Raw genomic sequence first — 21,803 nt, 5'->3', positions numbered from 1 at the left:
TAAATTCGAAAAGGACGATACAGTATGAAAAAAGGAATTAAAGTACGTAACAATACCAGACTAGCTTGTTGGATTTTCTGGATTGTACATGATGATCATTGTCATTTTTATTATCAGCATTTTTTTTTTCCATAAGCATTACATTAAATCGTGTGCAGAACATGTTTACACAAACTTGAGCTTTGAGATCCATTAATTGTATGAATAATAAACTGTTCTTGTTGTTGTTGATATTGGAGAAATTTGATCGTGTCCTTTCCACTTAAAGATGGCAAAGTTTTTTGGCCACGACGCAGTTTATTTTAGCCAAAATCAGCATTGATGACACAGTATCATTCTTTTGCTTGGCTGGAAGTAATTGATCTTGTACTGGTATAATAATATCCTTAACAGTCATCAAATAAACAAGAGCATCAAGAACACAGGAACAATCACAAATATACAAAAAAAAAATTTATTTCCATGATTTCTAGTAGACATATTTTCATGCTTACACTTTAGATATAACAATGACCAGAACATGAAGATCTTCAACAATAAGAGTAGTTTAATTCTTGAGATCTATGACACATTTTGATACCCAGTGATGGATGTGCATGTTGCTTCAACTGCTAAAGCCTTGGTAGTGCGTCGACATGGATCACCAAAAGTCCGATTTGAAACAGTGATTGTACAATTATTTCTACCCTGACATGCCTGCACCAAAAATAGAAAAATACAGGAAATTATTAGTACTCAAAAGAACAAACAAAAAACAAAAGAAAACCAGATAATGTGAACAAAAACCTCTGTCACCACAGAGAGGGAACTTGCTGCATGACATTTTCCTCGGGAAAACTTCCGGCAGCTACCGCTTGGTGTTCCATAGCTTGCAAATGTGATGGCGGAGATGACGTGCCCTTCGTCGCAGCGTAAGTGCATCTCTGGTGCGACCTCATCGATCAAATTCTTGCGGTACACAAAATCTGGTTGTGACCAGGTTGAAAGAGGTGGATAGTCAGTTTCCCACACTCTTGAGCAGATTGTTAAGGTGGAGTGCACCCTGAGAGAGATCTTCCAGGGGTTTCCACTTGTTTCCTCAAATATCACTAGTAGATTGTTTGAAGCCTGCAACCATTCTCTTGGAACATGGTACCTGAAAATATTATTATGGTTCTTAATGTAGTAGACCTTGTTAACAACGACATAAAATCTTCAGCAATGACATTAATTTAAGACAGCCTACTCCCACACTGGTAACAAGATCAATTTCTTGATTTGCAAACAGAAGCTGGCTGTTTTCTTTCTCCTTCTAAATGGCTATATATTCCTCTAAAGCAAGTCCCATACAAGAATATATATAATGATTACAAGGGAATATAAATTTGTTAATTATGTCAAATGTGCAGTAAGGAAAACTTAAACAGTAATTTAAATTTATCGTTTTTAAGTAGCATGTCAACATACCAACTTTGAGTGGGCAGGCCGCAGTTGGTTGTGCACTTGTTTTCATGGTATGCTCCACGATAGTCACAATAATCACGACATCCATTTTTTGGAGCTACTAGTGTCCAATATCGTCCAATTCCATGACCATTGACCCAAGCTTGGCCTTTTCCCATGCTCCCTAAGTCGAGGGCAATGGGATCGTCACCCTCAGGGGCATCAAATGTTGTCTGCATCAAGAAACCAAAGGAGCTAACTCATTTAACTTTTACTGTTAACATTTCATGCTAAGACTAGAATAAAGAGACTATAACATCATTGTCATGTCAATGTATCTTGTGAAATACATTCATACAAACAATATTAAAATGACCTGCTAGCCTTCTGCATGTGTTTACTGTCTAGTTCCTTATTCTGCAATCAAGTGTCATGCAGCTTACGAATTTGAATTTTGCCAGTCTTCAAGTATGTTCCAGATCAGAGATATAATGAGCTTCAGAGTTGGTATAGAATCAATGATATAACCAAGTATACATAGGCATAAAATCAATGATATAATGAAGTATACAAAGGACAATTAAGAAAACTATTACAATAAAATATGAGCATACAACACAGATATATTCTACCAACAAATATTGCAATAGGGAGATATTACTTCTAATGATGAGTTATGTTAAAATACAACAAAAACATAATATACTGGTAAGTATTGCAATATGGAGTTATAACTTCAAACTGCTAGTATTTGGTCAACAGAAAAGATTAAAATGCTGGTTGTAAACCATATAAACGAGGTTACTTAGAAGTTGAATTGTTTTTCAGCTATTTTTTTAAAAATTGCTTACCTTGTACCATGTAAAGGATGATGGAATTGAATCTGGTTGCACGTCAATCCAATCTGCACTCTCTTGATTCTCAGGAGTATATAGTTTTGCAAGCTCTCCCTTCAGTCCTACCTATATTTTTCAGCAAAGAGAACTTGTAAAATCACTCCTAGCATCAAGAAATCAGGTAATTCTGAAGACAAGAAGCTGCAAAGCATAAGAAACTGGACTAAGTGACCAATGATTTTCATATATATATATATATATATATATATATATATATATATATATATATGTAAAGTCACTTATTACTTGCTGACATATTATAGTATTACTTAAATCATGGGTATAGGCGACCTCTGAAACAAGAATGGGAACTGGCCGACAAGGAGTGTAAACGGCACCGACATCATAACAACTAGTACTTTATACTGTTGTCGACTCAACTTGACTTGAAGGCTCTGTTGCTTTAGCTCCATCTGAGGCTTCTGATCTCGTAGACAATGCTAAAACTCTATGCCTAGATTCTTCCTCAACCTGGACTTTGTATATATGTATATATATGTATGTATATGTATGTACATATATGTATATGTATGTACATATATATATATATATATACATATATATATATATATATATATATGTGTGTGTGTGTGTGTGTGTGTGTGTGTGTGTGTGTAAACTTTACAAGAAAAGATGGAAAACATTATTTCCTCCATAGTCATCATTTTCAACAATTTTATGCCTGCCCTTTTTGTCCATGACTCGCAAGTGGGAAACTCATTGCAGTAGTCTTTCCAGGTTCCCTAGTCATGATTTTTTGCGTAGTCCATTAGATTTTGAAACAAGTACTAGAAAGCAAACATTCACCTAACACTTTGATGTTCACCCAACCTTTCCTACCATGCCCTTCTGGCCAAAATCTGGCATTTAAAATTCCCAAAAAATACTTTGTTAAACCTGCTAAGCATTATGATTGTAAGGCTAGCTATGCTTTATAAATCAGAATGATCAACTAAGAAAATAACTCATACAGAAGTTAATATCACTGAGATAGGGATGGATTACTGTTTATTAGTAGAAAAGAAAAAACAAAACATTTACATTTATACAGAATTAGGGACAGTTAAGAACATAAGACTTAAGGATAACACAAGGAAAAACCATTTGTATAGACATATTCAAAGAAGACACATAGATGCACCTGTTAGAAGATGAGCGTCTACAACTAGTGGTGTAAGGTAAGGTAAAAAAAAGACCTAAAAGAACTTTATTAGAGACAATAAAAAAGATTTAATCCTCTTCATTTGACTAATGTAGGCCTCAATAGAGCCCCATGATAGGGAAAGATCTACTTTGCCAATCTCGAATAGCTGGGACCTTATGGCATATTTGTGAAGCAAACTACCAACTCAAAAAATGGTTTGTTAAAATATAAACCCAAAACAAACTCAAAAAATAATTAAAATATCCAATCAATTGCTTGCTCTTTGGCCTATAATTTACAAATGCATATTAGAAAGTAAAACATTTTCAAGTTTCGAGTTGTTCCAATTGATTGTTATCCATATAAAAACTCAACCTGTCTCAGCAGCAAGTGGTGTTTCTATGGCATAATATTGTCAACCAATGAGTGGCATAGTACATGCAATTAGTAAGCACTGTGCCAATGCCATGTCAGCATAGGCATGCTAATCAGAAACGAGAAAAGGAAAACCCTACATCTTGATTAAACAATAAAAGCTGGAACATGTTTCGTACTATCGATTTATTTGGTGTCCATTGGTTTGGGTCCTAGAAACATACACCTGATTTCATGCTCACAAGAAAACATATATTGTTGAGTATTTTGACACTATATGGTTGCTAATTATGCACTGTTCTTCCATCAAATAACAACTAAAATGACAGTTTCATGAGAGAGTGAATATTCTTGTAAAAGCTTCCTCAACAAAACTAGCAAGTAACATGCAGGAAATTCCCATCAATATGTTATATCAAAGCTACATAAGAACATAACAAAAGCGGCTTGTTGCAAAATAGGATATGTTATTGAGATGGTAGAAAGAATTTCATAGGAAAATATTATAACTAGCATTTTAAACTAAAGGAATAAAGCATACCTGATATGTCCACAGGGCATCAGAAAGGTCAATATCTCCATTTTTCAAGCCACTCACTTTTATTTGCCCTCTAAACCCTGCCCCATCTTTCTCAAGGAAAGCACCATAATTCTACAGTGCAATAAAAAGAATGCATAATCAGTTAGGAGTTAGGTGTGTTCTCAGGGTGATTAACAAGGATGTGAAACTCATATCAATATACATCTGACAGGAGATTGGGATATGATTTGAATTGTTAATTTTGACAGGAAGTTGAGTAGTTTGTTCAAGGGAAATATGCAGAATAGCATAAATGTCATAGATACAAAATGATCAAAGAATAACACATCAACCAAAGACGGAGTTACTTACATTTGTGTATATCCTTGAAAAAGTATTGATGATGAATTAATGAATAAGATAATATTGAATTATATATATATATATATATATATAACCACGTGCCTAAATTAATGCCTTTCAATCTTTCATGCTATACTTGAACTTATTGATTATATGATCAAATGATTAACTTTATATGATCAATTGATGATAATTGTATATTTTCATTGATTAATGATATTTATTACATAATTATAGCAGTTATAATGTTCTGCATATTGTCAGTTATAGTTATTTAGTTTAATTAGATACTTTTGCCTATTTAAGGTTATTAAATAATGATTTGATACTTTGTTTTATTAAATGCCATGAATAAGATGCTTATAAGGTGTTCGTGTTTCATGATATCTGAAAAAGCAAACTTATGGCTTTTAGCATGTACATGACCATTGCATAAGCATATAGCATATTACATGTATATATAAGCACACATGATTTTTCAAGTTAAAGCCTATATGGTCATTCCTGAACAAATGCCTTGCTAAGCCATGCACCCACAAGTGAGTGCATACGAAGTCCTTTAGGTATGACTACTTATAGGACAGCATATTAGTACATCCATGTATGTTTCTAGTACACATTTTCTAAAGGTTTATAGACATTATGTTTAATGTGTCGATGTGAGTGCTACTTACGTGTCAATGTTCGTGTCATCTAACTTTAGGATAGAAGGCTAAGCTGATAGATGTTATTGCAAATGCACTATGTAATATAATGTATAGAAATACAAAATTGTGTAGCGTTCATATATTGAAATGATGCAAATGTTCGCATGTAAGTGACATAATACATGCAAGGCATGTATAAAATGAACAAAACTGTGATATATGGTAATATTAAGGAGATGAATAAAATTCCATGTTATGTTATATCATGTTTACGTTTATATTCATACCATGTTATGCCCATGTTTAACTATCAAGAATTAATTTATGGAACATTATGATTATTATAGCGTTTAATTCAAAATTTAGTACTAGGCGCTACTTGATATGCATACCCTTACTGAACATTTCATGTACGATTAATAGTCTCCAGAAAGATGATGTCGATGTGGTCAAGGATGAGGCTGTTGAAAACAAATGGACTAAGTGTGCGCCCTACGCACGACCCCTTCCCTCCCTCCCCAACCCTCCCCCCCGGAACCATTCATGGTGCAGTGACATTGCTTTATGCTCTAAAATTGAGAATATTATAGCGAGATAGAAGCACTACACGTTGCAAATTGTGGTCGAATTTTACAGTTGTTGACTACTGTAATAAGTGATTACAAGTTTGCTTCTGCTTATTTTGTGAATGTTGTAAAAATGTTACTCTAGCTCTTGCACTTAGTACATGTACGTTGTGCCTGTGATGGGGTATCACGAGTCGTGACTATCTATATACACCTTATGTATCTAGTCGGGCGTTATCATGTAAGTTGGGTCTCCAAGGATCACGATCATGTCAAAGTAGTGCTTGGTAAGGAATTTGGGTCATGTTCAAGTGTCTCAGGACATAACATCTCTGGCTATCCTTCAAGTTCAATCAACGACTAAAGTTTAGTTGGGCCACTAAAACCCTCCCTGAGTCCTGACTCTTATCTCTCACATCGTGGACACCAAATCGAGTTGTGGAAGAGGAAGACTTCTCCAGAAATCTTTCTAACGAAGCCTCCAGTGATTCACAAGGTTCCTCTAGTCATCGAGGATAGAAATACAGTTTGTTTGTGATATACTAGGCTACCAGGAAATGGAATGAGTTGTCATGGTTCATCAACATGAAAGTAGATATCCAACAAGGAACTCCTCAGGGAGGCCAGCCTGGTAACCAATTTAACTAATCAAGGCTGTTTTAGAGGTGTCAAGCTGAGTATACATTGACAAAGATGATGTATCCAAATTGGATTCCAACTTGCCAAAGTTTCACTTCTTGTCAGTATTACCCACAAATCATCGGCACAAAACTATCCAAACAACAAAAGCATGAAATTTCTCTAGAATCTTCAACTATAAACTTAGAAATCCTAAGTCCTGTTTTAGTTATTCCCCATAATAATTGTAAATATCAATCTGCACATTTTTTTACATCAACAAGCTTTAATGTCCTAATTTGCACGATTCTTTAAAAAACATAATATTTAAATGTAACATAAACATTTTTAAAAAGCAGTTGCCTTGAAAATAATATATACATTAGAGAAGCAGATTTTCAATTTCGAATACTGCAAGATGCATATGAAAATAATAGGAGTTCTTGAGAAAAATGGCACTAAGTAAATTAAAAGAAAAGTCTAGCACAAATAAACAGTACCTGCAAGCCAACGGTCTCTGACAACAAAACTAAATCATTGGATCCCTGAACCAGATGAATTGGCTCTTTCACTGGAACCCATTTACCAACTTGACTGGCTTTAATTTCAGAAATATGTTAGATGAATAAAGAGGAAGCTTAAAAAATAAATTTGTGAAATGTGAAGCGAAACTAGATAACATCATATGCATCTACAGTTTTATTGAGAGCATGCTGACAAAATATTAACATACACTGGTAACCAATTGGTATAGAAGTGCATGGTCACTAACCTACAGAAATTAATAGATACCTGAAAGATGACCATTCACAAAAATTCGAACCACGTCACGTGCTTTGTCAATCGTAAGCAACGGATGAATGCCCTTTTCCTCCCAAAATGTAATATCTTCATCAGTTATATTTATTCTGAAACAAATGATAGTCATGTTAAGAGTAACAGAGATTATAATCACATATAATGAACAAAATGTACCACTTATTAAATTTTCATTTCTAATAAAATCTTCTGTGAACTGCAAAACATGACAAGGCTAGTAGTTCCAACTTTGATATATATTCTATTTAAATTTTAAATCAAACATGAATATAACTAAGGTTAAAAATCCTTACAATTCTCGAGGCACAGTTAGGCTATCAAGAAGCCACACCAACTACCAAATAAATTTTTGTTTTAGAGACATAAGGGAGACTCAAAAACCTATGTTGCAGAAAACATCATGAAGGAGATATTTCACCCTAACAATGTCAAAGCACGTCAATATCATGCTCCTCTTCAACATATGTATTAGTTTCAAGCATCACTAAATTATACCATTAAGAAGACTCCAGTTTCATTTTCCACTTAAGATTTCAGGAAACACAAACTTTTAACTTTATTTCCACAGTCAACCTGCCGAATATTCCATCACCAGAAAAGGAAAAAATTATAACAAGATACAGAAGTTTACCTACACCGATCATTGTCGTCTCAAACTCAAACTAGAACGCCAAAAAGTATAAGACCAAAAACTAGAAGGTGCTGACAGATTGTCTCACACGAGATTTTATATCTTGTCACCCATCAAATGAGTTGTATACTTGTCTGTACAAACATTCATGGAATTTCTTTTTCAATAGTTCTTTATAAGCAAGCTCACATATAGTAGTCCAAAAGCTTCTGATCATGATCTACCTTGTAGAGTACCACAAATAATCAGAGATGTCCTTTGTAACATTTAAATGCTCTAATATGCCTTGATAGGTGAAGCTGTTATCACCCCATGCACCAATTGGCTCATGAAAAGTCATCCATGTCTTCGAAATATAAGTATCTTTGTCATAAAGAATTATATCTCCAGTTCCAGTTGTGTTTGAAAAGCTAGGAGAAGCAGATTCAACTGTTTTGATTGAAGTTTGAGTAGCTACCTGAAAAATATAATTCAATTTAGATAAAGTCAAAAGTACAAAGAAAAATAAATGGCAATATTCTTCCTTCCCACCTATTATGCAGCTTTTGGATCAGAAAGCAACAAATTTTAGCAGTCTTATCACTTATGTGCATATAGCTGTATCAATTTTCATTTACAATATCTGGTCATTAAGTTACATATCCATGAGCCAGTCATTTAGGTAAAAGAGTACAAGCGTGATCCACATCCCTCTTTTATAAAGGTAAACAGATTGAAGAGAGCCCATCAGCATTATCTGATATATCACCATATTCTAATAAGAAAACTAATTTCATGATGAACTTTTATAAAAGAAATTTGGGCCTGATCTCCACCCTTAGTAGCATCTTTTATAGCTTACATGTAATTGCCATCATCACTGCCACATACAATTTGAAATAGGAACTAACACAAGATGGCACAAGCCAAGCACATGCAATTGGTGTGATGGCATATGCTAGTCATCATAGGTATGACATGGCATAGTGGAACATGCAATCCTTGTTCACCCAAGGTGAGCTAATTATGGAATGGCTTAATTTAGCCAAGAAGTTAAATCTTGGTCCAATCCCAATTTCAGTAATCTATCAGATTGATATGGAACCAATATACTAGTCAGTATGCTAACCTGTATGACCTATTCTCATTGAATAAAGTAATAAAAAAACATGAAAGATAATGTACCGGTATCAAGCTATATGTTTTGATACTGACTCTAGGTTGAATCAGTACAATCAGGTTTGTACTAACTGGTATGATTGAGATTTGAAACCTTGAGTTTAGCATTACCCCATTACATGAGATTTATAAAAACAAGCATGCTAAATCTCTTTCTTAAAAATCACGGTGAAAGTTAGAAAGGAGTTCTATGAAATCCCAAGTGTTACAATTTGCTTTTAGTATTAATTAGGTTGGTGGAGTATTGCTAGAAAATTAACTCCATACACAAGGAATCACTTTGATAAGCCAAAAATTTATGGATTTCACAAACATACTATTTCCGATGCAACAAACTGTGTTACCTAAGTGAGAATTTCATATTACATTTCCAACAATATTCCAAGTATATTTAATGTATTATACTCTTTATTCTTCAATTTATAATCTCCAAGTTCATTATCAAAGAAGGCTCCTAAAAGGCTTGATAATGGAATGGGCCAAGGTTCCACTTTTAGAAGTCCAAGCTTGGCATGCTACATTATGATAACCTGACCCAGTCGGCTTACTCTTATATGTACTAGGCCAAAGTTCTTAGTATAAGAATAGCTCTCCTAGGTACACCTTTGGGCATCCTCCAATTCCAATGACATCGTGAATGAATAAGATCACATAAAGCTTAGACTTTAGCTGGAACTTCAGGGATATGAGTTGAGGTTGTTTCTGCAATGCCAATGTAAGCCTAAAGGACCATAAGAATAGTGTGGCCCAGCTGACTGGACCTTCTGACTCAAGGTCGTTACCAGCCCAACACCAAAATATTTATTAAAGTTTAGTAAAACTCCATCCTAAATATCTGAAAGTTACTAGCTCATGCCTAGGGTTAAGCACCATTTGAATAAATTCTGAAACTATCAAAAGTTACATGGTTACAAAGCATGATAGAAAGTAGAAACAATGCTTTTTGTACATTGTTTCTGCACTAATTCATCAATACTTTTTCATAATATTTTGGCAACTTCAGAGCACAATGCCAACTTTGGAAGATTCCATGAATAGAATATATCTACTGCTGGTTATCAAAGTAACGTTTAGCATATCAAAACATGTGTTTTTAATCCATGCCTCAAAAGGGATCATTATAGCAATTATATGCACCCTATAAGCCCATAATGCCATGCAAATAATCGAAAGGAGCATGTATGGCAATGTCTGACGGAAACCACTGCCACATTCATTTGTTCCTTGTGCATCACTTCGCAACTATGTGCTTCCACATACAAGTAAACTTGCCACCAACTAAGGATCACACGGTTGCCCTAGAAATACCATATCAACTTTTGGGTTGGACCTCGAGAATCAAAATAATATATATTTTATTCACTATTAAAAGAACAAATGTATCAATCATGATGAACTTAGTCTCAAATATTTGTTGAAATGCCACCATCAAAATGTCTTGTTCCTGAAATTACTGTGTTTTTCTCCCTTGATGTAAAAGATAAAAATGATAGAACTCTACTAAAGCAAAGGTTTGTCGTTTAATCAAATCTCAAACAAACATCTTAGAACCTGGATATGGAAATCTAACCTTTGCAGTGTTAAAAACCACATGTTTGCAATCTGGCAAAATGCTTACAGACCAGGGTGGCAGAGAATAAGATCCACCAAAAATTTGCACAGTAACTGTTTTTCTTTCATTGATATTTGCAAGAAATGCTGAGCAAATGCTCACATTCTGTGGAAGACTGTTTCTTGTGTCTACAAAACCACTGGAATATATATGTGCCTGCAGTCATAAAATAGAACTTAAGCAAAAAGATCAACTAATTAGAGCATGATATCATGTTACCTACACCAACATTAAAACTCAGCACCTAGACTGCATATGTATACACAACTTATACAATTTTAAGAACTCGCTAACGAAAGTAATTATGCATTGCCCACATTGAAACAATTCAAAGACTAATCAGCTCATTGCCTCAATGTCACTAACATGTGATGAATCCTATGGTTATGTTAAACGGGAAGAACTAGAAATATTTATTTTAAAATATACTAGCATTTCAAAGATTGTCTCCTTTTTCTTTAGGTTCCTTTTCACTTCTTCTTTGAGCAGTCTTGAAAACCTATTTAAGATTGTACAATGTCATGTGGCAACTTATGAAACTTGCAAGAGACATCCTGATGGTATTGATGGTACAAAAGATACCAAACACTCCCACGTCATATGGCAATTTGCTACAAAAGATACCAAACATGGTATGATTTTGTGGTCATGATGGTATTGATCAACATTCAAGTGCGAAAATGGCTCTGTGGATTTGCAGGCATACATCCATACATCCAAACTTTTAAAAAGTAACATCATAAGTAATATAAACTATGATTTTGTGGAAATTAATCATCAAATTTTGTGTTTTACTACTATTTAACAATTAACAATATTTGATACTCATATCAAGAGGAACAACTTTGATGAAGTGTCAAGTGATTATATGTCCCCAAACGAAAAGAGTAAACATCAAAAACCATTTTTTTTCCCGAGATGGAAGTCAACATGGTTTCTAAGGATGTTTACCTGATACAACTTTGATGAAGTGTCAAGTGATTATATGTCACCAAATGAAAAGAGTAAACATCAAAAACCTTTTTTTTTCCTCAGATGGAAGTCAACATCTAAGGATAGTTTCACGTAAACATGAATTGAAATAAAACCATAATCTCTATATGTCAATTGGGCCTTTGCCTAGTAATTGGTTGCTTGGTTCCCCTCTTCATATTGATGCAGTAATAGGTTTTAATCCTAGTGGATGTGGTGTCCAAGTATTTGGCACGATTCTTTATATGGGAGTTTCACTCCATTATTTTCAAAAGGAAAAAATAGTCAATTAAGCAAAACTCTTTAACAATAAAGCAGTCTGTGGCGAGTAGCAGCATTTGAAGCATACTTCTTGCATTGAACCCAATTTTACATATTGTGGTGCATCATCAACGGCAACAAGAGCTGGTTCACAAAGCTTAATAGCTGCATGCAAATCCTTCAGATGTCCCCACTTAGGCTGAGCCAAAAGGCCTGATGAAGATGGCAGCTGTCAGACAATGATAATTGTTCCCAAAATAGTTGGTGTTGTTCATCTCAGAAGACACAAGTAATAACTAAAGCTTGCCCACTAAGCAACTAACATACAAGCTGTGTTAAAGCCACAAGTTTCACATACCATATTCGTCAACCGGAGCATCATAATCATAACTAGTTGTTTGTAAGGGACCACCAGCTGTCCGACCAAAATTTGTTCCACCAAAAAACTGAAATCATTTGCAACATCTAATGGCATATTAGCATGAAGTGGATTACTAAAATGTGTACAGAATAGATGCTAGTCAATATTCATTTAAAAAATTTGTTATCACTTATACTGCTAAAATTTGTCTCAATAAGAATTAAGAACTTCAATGCAACTTGGATAATAAAAATAAATGTTGTGACATGTGAAACACATCTACTGATAAGGTCCACCTGTGTTAAAGGAAAGGTCATAGCATTTGATAAATGAAAGTGTTGACTGCTTCTGATAATGATAAGACAGCAAAAGTAATGATTTAGCAGCTCACTCTGTCTGCAGTTTTCAAAGTGTTAACTGCTATAGCTGTTTGAAAGCAGATTAGCATCATATTAAGAATGCATAAGAACCAGCTCATAAGCAGTGTTAACTGCTATAGCTGTTTGAAAGCAGATTAGCATCATATTAAGAATGCATAAGAACCAGCTCATAAGCAATGATTCAGCCATCATATATGAATACATTAGTTCTAAATACCGTACCATACCAGTATACCGATCAGCTGTTGGTACAGTATGTACCAAGCTGTACCAAGCTATACTGAACGTACCAACACACGATACAGTGATACACTAAGGTGTACCGATATACCACCCATACTGGTCCTCTATCGGACTGATATGTACCGCCCGAACCAAGCGGTATGGCACGGTATTGTAAACCCTGCATTAGATCCAATATGATGCTTATCTGCTTCTAAAGCATAGATTTTATAAAGATAAGACAGCAAAAGTAAAGATTTTAAGTTTGGATATTCATACTACCATGTAATAGTTGTGAAAGCTTCCCCCCCTTTGGAAAAAACGAGCAACAGCAAAAGCATTGTCTTCAACAGGTCTATGAGGCACCCTTCCACCCCAAGAAGCATACCTGAAGTATGCATAATTTTGAGTTTGCTCCAATGAACCATCATATGTTTGGAACCAGGTATATAAAAAAAAGGGCAAAAATACATGTATTTATTTTCATGCATCCAACAGAATAGCAGCCTAAAAGTTTTGCCTGGGACTACTCGCTGCAGAAAAACAAGGGTAGAATTGATTTATACAAGAATGTAGAAATCAATTTAGAATTCAGTAGAAGTATGTTCCAAGAGAGAATTCATATTACTAGTATATGTCAAATAATACAAGCTTATAATGACCAATAAACTGGCACAAATATGTTATATTATATGCATTAGATAAACTAATTAACAAGAAGCAGGATAAGCTAATGAATATCAGTAATGGCAATGAATATATTCCAGAACCTCTTATATTTTGGTTAAGCATAAAGCCATTTGATATTAGGAAGCAAGACAGGCAAGTTACTGGTAAAGTATACCAGTAAAATAACTTATAACATCACAATCAAAAAATACAAAAGCAGTGATTAGTTGCAACAGAGTGACAGCAATAAGCACCTTGATTAGTTCACGAAAGAATGACAAGGATAACCACTACAATTATTTCGCAAAAGAATGACAATGATAGCCCCCAAAAGAACGACAAGATAACCACCACAATTAGTTCGCAAAAGAATGACAACAATAAGCACTACAATTAGCTGAAAATAGAATGACAATGGTAAGCACCATCATACCATCCATTCCAGTCCTCAGTCCAAAGAGCTGGCTTCCTGTAAGAGTTTGGCCTAAAACCATCGCAATAAAATGCATTGCAGGAATCGATCTGCCATATAAAATCAAAATTAAGCAAAGATGAAGAATCTAATCAAGAATCATTTCTTGACAAGTTATGGAACTCAATGTATGGAATTTTACAAAGAATTGTAAATGTTAGTTGGCTCAGTTCATTCAATGCTACCAACTAGATTACAAAGTAGCAAAAAGGATAGAAGTTAATGGTTTTAGTGAATATTCTTACAATAGTTTCAGGAGCATCACTTTGCCTGCACATAACCCATGGTACGCCAGCATCAAGGGTAAGTGCCATGTCAGCAGCCCATTTAACATACTCTTTGCCACCTTGACCATACTGCCCTTCAATATTTCCATATTCATTCTCAATCTGTTGAATTTTATTGTATGTCAATTGAAGTATTTCAAAATTCAAATATATTTGCAACCAACAAGATGTTAGCAAGCTCCTGCAGCACGAAGTCTACAAACCTAGCAATCAATTTAACAACAGGAATTAATTCCTTACAAGAACACACGCTAGAGATAAGCATGCATTATCGATTTTTCATAAGTTTCTTCAGGCAGACTTATAATGCGAAAATCGAGACTGCGATTATTCTTACATCAAAATAAACAATAGAAACTCTAGAATCAGGATGACTTCCAAGGTGATGAAGCCATATAGCCCACATACATCAGCTACAAGGCATTATTTTGCTGCTAGTTAGGTTCGCAGCTTTATCTTTTTAAAGTAATAATGGGAAAAGTTGGACTTCAAATTTTGTTGTTGTCGTTGTTGTAATTGGAAAAGTTCAAGAACTAAGATGATAGTATCAAGGTTTGTCATTTTCGGTACCTGACCCATCTCGGAGATCTATCGAATTGGTACATACTGGTCAGTACCGATGTACTGACACATGGTACGTCGATGTATACCGATGTTTTGGAGAGAAAGAAAAAGAGGGAGAAGAGGAACACAAGAGAAGGAGGAAGGAAGAAGAGGAAGCGGAGGAGGAAGAAGGAAGACGAAGTAAGGAGAGGAGGAGGAGAAGCAACAACAACAGTGTACTTGGGAAGCAACGGCAAAGCAGCAGTAGTAAGGGCAGCAGCATCGTCTACGAGAAGAGGGCTCACTAATTTTTTTTTTTCTTCTTTTAACACTGAGTCAGATAGGGCCCCACCACTATTCTACTTTTTTTATTATTTTAATCAGACTATCCAAAATGAGGATGGTCCGTGTATCAGTCCATGCTCAAACCGGTACATACCACTTGTACCATACCGTTTCGGGTGGTACTGTAGTCCTTGTTTGGTATTGGATCCGTTCAGAGGTCAGAAGTTTTTATATGTAGGAAGTAGAATCATCTGTACCCCTCTCACTCCCAATGAAAAAGAAATTGCCCATTCAAATTTTCAGAAAAAAAGTAGGTATTTGGAATAATTTTAGACATAAGAGCACAAGGTAAGCAAATTAAAGATTATAACCATTATATCATCCCATTCTGCAGACTTTGTTAAATGATAATTATGTGAGTTCTATATATCTATCTTTTAGTTTAGAAAGCAAAGATCACGAGTTATAAACTAGTTCAACCTTGTTACAAGCCAATTATGGAAATATAAAGTCTATTGTTTCTTTGAAATCTTGATGTTTTGCTTTATCATACAGTCGTATTGGCATAAATGAGAGCCAACCAGTGGAACTAGTAGCTCAAGGCTCGTTGTATGTAAAAGGAATAACAAGAGTGTTATTTCAAATCTTCTAAACAAAAGACTGAACATCAAGGATGGAGTTCACACATTCTCATACAACCTGCAATAAGATGATTGGACCACCTTGCCATGAGAAAAGATTTTCCTGTTTCATCATATCAACAATCTTCTTGACAAATTTCTGCATCTCATCCTGCACAAGTTGAGAACCTTATCAATATATGTACTACAGAACAGGCAAGTAGAAGTCCCAATGTGCCAAGAATCATATCATGTTTATCAAATATAAAAGATAACTTGAGCCAATTTTATCTCTTCTTTCCTTTGGAATTGAGACACGGACATTATGTTTTCGCATCAGACTATTACTACATGGTATAATCCATGACATGTAGTAAAATTGTATAAAATATTACCATCAGACTATTACCACGATCCAACACTTGGAAAAATATTATATAAAATATTTGAAGTGTAGTGATCAGTATAATGCATGTCATTACAACGTTGCACTAATACATCAGTCAGTATAATCAATATGGATTGACATTTAAATCTGGTTTATGGTTCAAGCAAAACATGACAGGCTTCAATTCTGCTTCTTCATAAGTTGAAAAAACATGGTATTTTGTATGTGGTCAATCCAGAGTTCTAGTTCAGCATCACCTTGACAAAAGTAATGTTGAAGAAATCAAGAGTATACATGAGAAAATCTACAAATATGAAAACGAAGAGAAAATTTGCAGTTTAGTCAAATTTCATAATGATTTGACAAAACAAAGCTGTTGTCAATTCCAGATACTTCAACACATAACTTAAAACATTAGAACCAAAAAGATCATGAGGATCACCAAAAGCACCAGAAGAGTGTAAAGTCAAACCAGTAATTGAAAAGTATAATACCACGAGATAGTCAAGAATTCCTATTGGCTAAAAACTATAAAGACTGTTATTTGTCTAGGCATCATTTTTTCTTCAGGAACAAAGATCAGCTGTGACTTTCTCCCATTTGTGTAAATTATTACCGGTCATGACACTGCACATTACCAATTTATCGTATGGTGCAACATGCAATAGATAATTACAATGAGAAATCATTAAATGTGTAACACTAAAGGATGATAGGGATGCATGACATGCCACAGTATGGTAAAAATCATGATACCTCAAATGGTTTATTTTTTGTTCGAAATACAATGCCAGGAATGTCACGTAACCAAACAGGGAAACCTCTGGAAGAAAGAATAAGTACAAATGAGATTAGCAACAACATCATAAGGAATTAAGGATATTCATGATAACAACACATATGTTGATTCATACACAGTGGGAATTAAGAATTAACCAGATAACAATATTCAAGCTGTGATTATCCCTGCCAGAGTTACAATTGTTGTGGGACTTGAGCATCGAAAAGAATGAAGGACCAGACTGATACCATAAAATGTGCAAACATGTAAAAAGCAAAAATTATAACTCAGATAATGTCCCAGAATTGCATCAAGTTAAAAGTACCTGACTCACATTAACAAAAGATAATTCAACAATATAATTTGTGCTCTCTCCTGCTATAACTATATATGGGCACTGAAAAAGATGAGCATATTTTAGCAAAGTCTTCAGTTGCTACCATCCCCATCTCTCAATCATAGTCATAGTTCTCATCACTTCATATATCGGTACTTGTTGTATGAGCCACAAGACAGGCTGAATTTTAGTCTTCCATATTTAACCACCAAATCCATACTAAACTGTATCAAATTTTGTAAAGATACATTTAGTTGCAAGATGATGGCTTCATAAGCAACATCCTGATATGACATATCAAATGAAAACCTTTAGAGAAGACAAAAAATAGCCAAGAAATAGGGATGAATAAAAACACAAAAAAAAAAAAAACTTCAGCTAGCAGCTATGGTGCTTTTTGGGCCCTTATGATTACATCACTTCCCCATATGTTCAGCTTCATGAAGTGATCCTTCAATTTCAACTGAATCGGCTGCATAGTTTGCTTCAATCTTTGCTGACTTTTCATGTTCAAAGTTCAGGGAAAAACACTATCCTCATAAACTTAAGTCCTATTGTCCACCTTACTGCACTTTTTTTCCAAAATATGTGTGGACAATATGCTTAAAAACTGTAACAATTGTTTTGGTATCTCATTACTTATATTGTTATTTGTCTGTGTTTAAAGGTGTTTGAAACCTAAAACATGGTATTACTGCCACTTTGTGATGCTGACACACAATATCAAACACCATAATTCAATTTGTACCAATTCTTGAGACAAGTGAAAGCTTGTCTTCAGCAGGCTTTTCTGCTAAAATCCTAATTTTATGACAGGTGGTTCACTACTTCACTCTACTTTTGAACTGTTCTTCAAGAAGGCAGATCCAAACTACTAAGTCAAGAATAAATTGGTCACCCTACCTTTGAACTGTCTTTCAAAATAAATACTGCCATAAGGCAGATCCTAACTACTCAGTAAAGAAAAAAGTTAAAAATGCCACCTACAGATGAAATGCAATCACCAAAATCTGGCCCAACTTTGATATATTTAGTATGTACACATGCAAGCCCCTGTAAGTGGTCAGCCACCAAAACAGATTTATAAATGGAAGCATGCAACTTCAGCATCTTGCTGATCAAAAATGATGAATTAAATGATCAAGGAAAAATCCAACAGACAAGGATATTTCACAAGTAATTTAACAGCTGTCCATCTAAGCTAGTTAATAGGTTATGACCTACCTGTTAAGAAAATTAATACAAGATTTAAATTCATCAAACTAGTGTAACAATAAAAAAAGGCTAACCTTTGCGTCAGATGTTAGCTTAGAAGTTAAAGATGTCAAACTAACAGAAAAAATAGAGTCACTAGCAGGTTAAACATGCTGTAATGGAAATCCCAATCTGACCACACTTGTCGATTGTGATATAAGCATTGTCTCATTTAGCCTATCTGATATATGGTTTTAGTTTGAATTTTAAAACAGTCGATTTTCAATTTTTCAGGTCTGTTGGTGCTTCTGTGGTAGTAGCTAATTTGAAAGTGAACTCATTTAAAACTTCATGATCCACTCCAATATTAAGCCACCAATGACTGAAAAAAATATATATAAATGCATAGTTCATAGTTGCAATAGACAACTAGGTGAGGCAAGTAGTGAAGTAACTCCTTTACTTAAAAAGTGAACATTAATATCCATAAAAAGAATTTGAACCTCAAGATGAAAATTTTAATAGAATAAGCATTGATCATAAAAGTATACAGTTCCTAAAAGAATGAAGCAGTGTGAAAGAGAAAGGAGAGACCCAAAATTCCACTCGGCACAAACGTAAGGGCCAATACGAAGATGAAGATACAGTCCTTGAGAACCAATCAACTTTGTAAAGTTCACTATATCATATCTTCCTTCAAAATTATACTGGAAAGGAAACATCAGAAGTAAGATGACCAGCTGAGGTCATTATGCAATAAAGGCAATTAAACCTGCAATGGCAAAATATTTGTGCACAATACCTGACCTCTGATTGGTTCATGCCCATTCCAAAATACATACGTTTGTATCACATCGGCACCGCCTTCCTTGCTTTTGGCTATCAGACCAGGCCACATCTGACAGTATATAATCTATAAGATTCCTATATAAAATATGGGAAACTGAACAACTCAAAGGTTCACCAACCTACACCTGGAAATTGCGCTAAGAGAAACCAAGAAAGGAAAGATTATAGTACAGGAAAGGAACTAAGTTGAATGCACATATTGCCTACCAATAAATTTGGTTTGATGACAGTACAGGTGTCTCTCCTTCTTAATGAAAATGGAGATAGCATAACAAGAAGATTTAAGTTTAAATAAATCCAACAATTAAGCCCCTGTTCTGATCTGCTTTGTCAACACGACAATCAGCCAACCCCAAATAGTGTATGGTCACTTGAAAGAATCTTACTGGTTAAGAAGCAAGATAGATCATTTCCTTAGATAATATTTTAGAGATTTTTCTTTTCTTACCATCTCAATGTCTCGATAAGAGGGGGCAAAATAAAATGTGGTTTGTCTAAGGAGTTAGTTTGATGAATGTACTAAAAGAGAAAATGAAAGAACCGCATGATGTCACCATCAAGAAACGTGCTTCCAATGAGTTGTTTTGGATTTAAGATTCCACCTAGATCTTGATGGAGCTCTCCAATCAAGTATGGTAGGTGATCCATGTCACCTAATACATCATAATCTACCACTTCTAAACCTAAAATAACTTCTCTGGCATTGAAGTACAAACAGTAAGTTGTCCTGGTGCAAGTCCAATATATTACTTGTATATCTATTTTTATTCTAAAGAAAAATGATAAAATAAATATAATTGGACGTATAACCTATATTACATACACGATTGAATATAATCAAATTATCCAAGGCAAAATTTATCTTCTTAACAATTATCTTCCAACATCTACCCCATAAGCTACAGCATGATCGGGTTCCATAGCCGTCGCGCACAGGACACAATGAAAGACATTCATCGAGTCACTGACCCGAGATCCTCCTAAAAGGGAATACCCAAATTAAACTGAGAACAATTCCAACCAAGAGTCACGGGTCATACATCGGGCGTCGCTCGGGGGTAATGGATCCCAGCCGATATGAGCATCCGGCGCTTACCGCCGATGATGATCGCCCGGTGGTCATAGCTGACGTTGAAGGGCTCGAAGAAGGCGGCCGACGCCCCCGCCCAAAGCACTGCGACTGCAAGAGCGACGATGACCCCATGAATGGTCGCTAACCCTAACATCTCTCCGTCGCGGAAACGATCGGAAGCGGGAGATGTTTATTGAGAATGGGTGGGGCGGAGGAGCGCTTTAACCACTGGCAGTAAGATTTGTGGTGGCAATTATGTGAATAAAGATATCACGTTGCGTATCGAAGTTAGCATGGTGATGATAATTCAGTAAATAAAGATGACACATTGGGTATTATGGTAAGTGACGAGGCAGATGTGGATAAACCTGACAGAGGACGCAACGTTCCCAAGCCGAAACTTGTCCCAGAAAAATAACGACTTAGGACACGAAGGACAATAGGGGATGGCTCACATCAAGAACCGCACCGTGCTCGATGTGCGCCACGTCTTCCTCGTGACTTGTGTCTGACTGTTGTGCCGCGAATCATTGTTGAGAGCTGTAAGCGTGTGTCCACTCTATGAAGGCGGTAATTCGGTAAATAAAGATATCACGACGTCTTATGTCACCGTAAGAATCATGATGATATTAGTAAATAAAGCTTATACTTTGGGCGTTAGGTCAAGCGAACGAGGTAGATTTGGAAAACCCTTCGATGCAACACCAATTTCCAATGTCCGATCTGACTTGAGATACGAAGAGCATAGAGGTTGACCCGAAGTGCGTCATGTCACCCTTCCGATGATAGATTGTGAATCGTCTCGTGACGTAATGTGAGGAATCAAATCGCGACAGATGTGGGTGAGGCCTAACCCAAGTAATCGTTATTAATGCTTGAACAGGATTCGTTCCCCCCTCCGATGCAGTGGACACATCAATTTCACAATTTTAGTGACACGTATTAATGGATATACGTAATTCAATGATTAATAATAAACTGTATTAGAAAGAAAAAACGTTAGTAGCATAGGATCTTATTACCAAACAAAGCCAAGATCGAGACTTTATAGCATTTATTTTTTTTAATATAATATTTTTTTAGGACATGTTTGTTTTATGAGCATCGTGACATTACATTATTTGCATTAACAATCATCAGTCTTTAGTTTATAGATAATATATTATTATAAAACATTGAGTCAATGTTCATCAACGTACTAATTAGACATCGATACATGACAATCCACAACATTAAGTTCACCGATCATGATCAACATATAGAACATATCTAATAATTATCACATAATCTCTAATTAATTCATGATAATCCACGGTGAAAATTTTATTGTCACAACATC

At 35.1% G+C, this 21,803-nt stretch overlaps 1 protein-coding gene across 8 annotated transcripts; it reads right to left on the bottom strand.

Moving 5' to 3' along the window:
- Positions 1–440: 440 nt before the first annotated feature.
- On the bottom strand, positions 441–20,705 carry LOC135584720 (beta-galactosidase 15-like). 8 transcript variants are annotated; one of them, XM_065097165.1, is made up of 19 exons: positions 20,433–20,705; positions 19,346–19,441; positions 19,138–19,250; positions 16,988–17,054; positions 15,923–16,015; positions 14,354–14,497; positions 14,070–14,158; positions 13,250–13,355; positions 12,363–12,450; positions 12,093–12,217; positions 10,730–10,927; positions 8,226–8,458; positions 7,344–7,459; positions 7,052–7,149; positions 4,379–4,489; positions 2,274–2,384; positions 1,447–1,655; positions 787–1,135; positions 441–696 (listed from the first exon to the last, which is right to left on the bottom strand). In XM_065097165.1, the coding sequence occupies exons 1-19, from the start codon at positions 20,616–20,618 to the stop codon at positions 562–564; spliced, it is 2,667 nt and encodes an 888-aa protein (XP_064953237.1). In that variant the 5' UTR covers positions 20,619–20,705; the 3' UTR covers positions 441–561. The 8 variants fall into 8 exon arrangements, with proteins under 8 accessions (XP_064953237.1, XP_064953238.1, XP_064953239.1 ...); XM_065097166.1 differs by having other exon boundaries at positions 20,489–20,705; XM_065097167.1 differs by having other exon boundaries at positions 19,351–19,441; positions 20,433–20,480.
- Positions 20,706–21,803: the final 1,098 nt, after the last annotated feature.

This window comes from Musa acuminata, chromosome BXJ2-2 (genome assembly GCF_036884655.1).
Source record: "Musa acuminata AAA Group cultivar baxijiao chromosome BXJ2-2, Cavendish_Baxijiao_AAA, whole genome shotgun sequence".
Lineage (NCBI taxonomy): Eukaryota > Viridiplantae > Streptophyta > Magnoliopsida > Zingiberales > Musaceae > Musa > Musa acuminata.
This window is presented reverse-complemented; position numbering and strand designations above follow the sequence as displayed.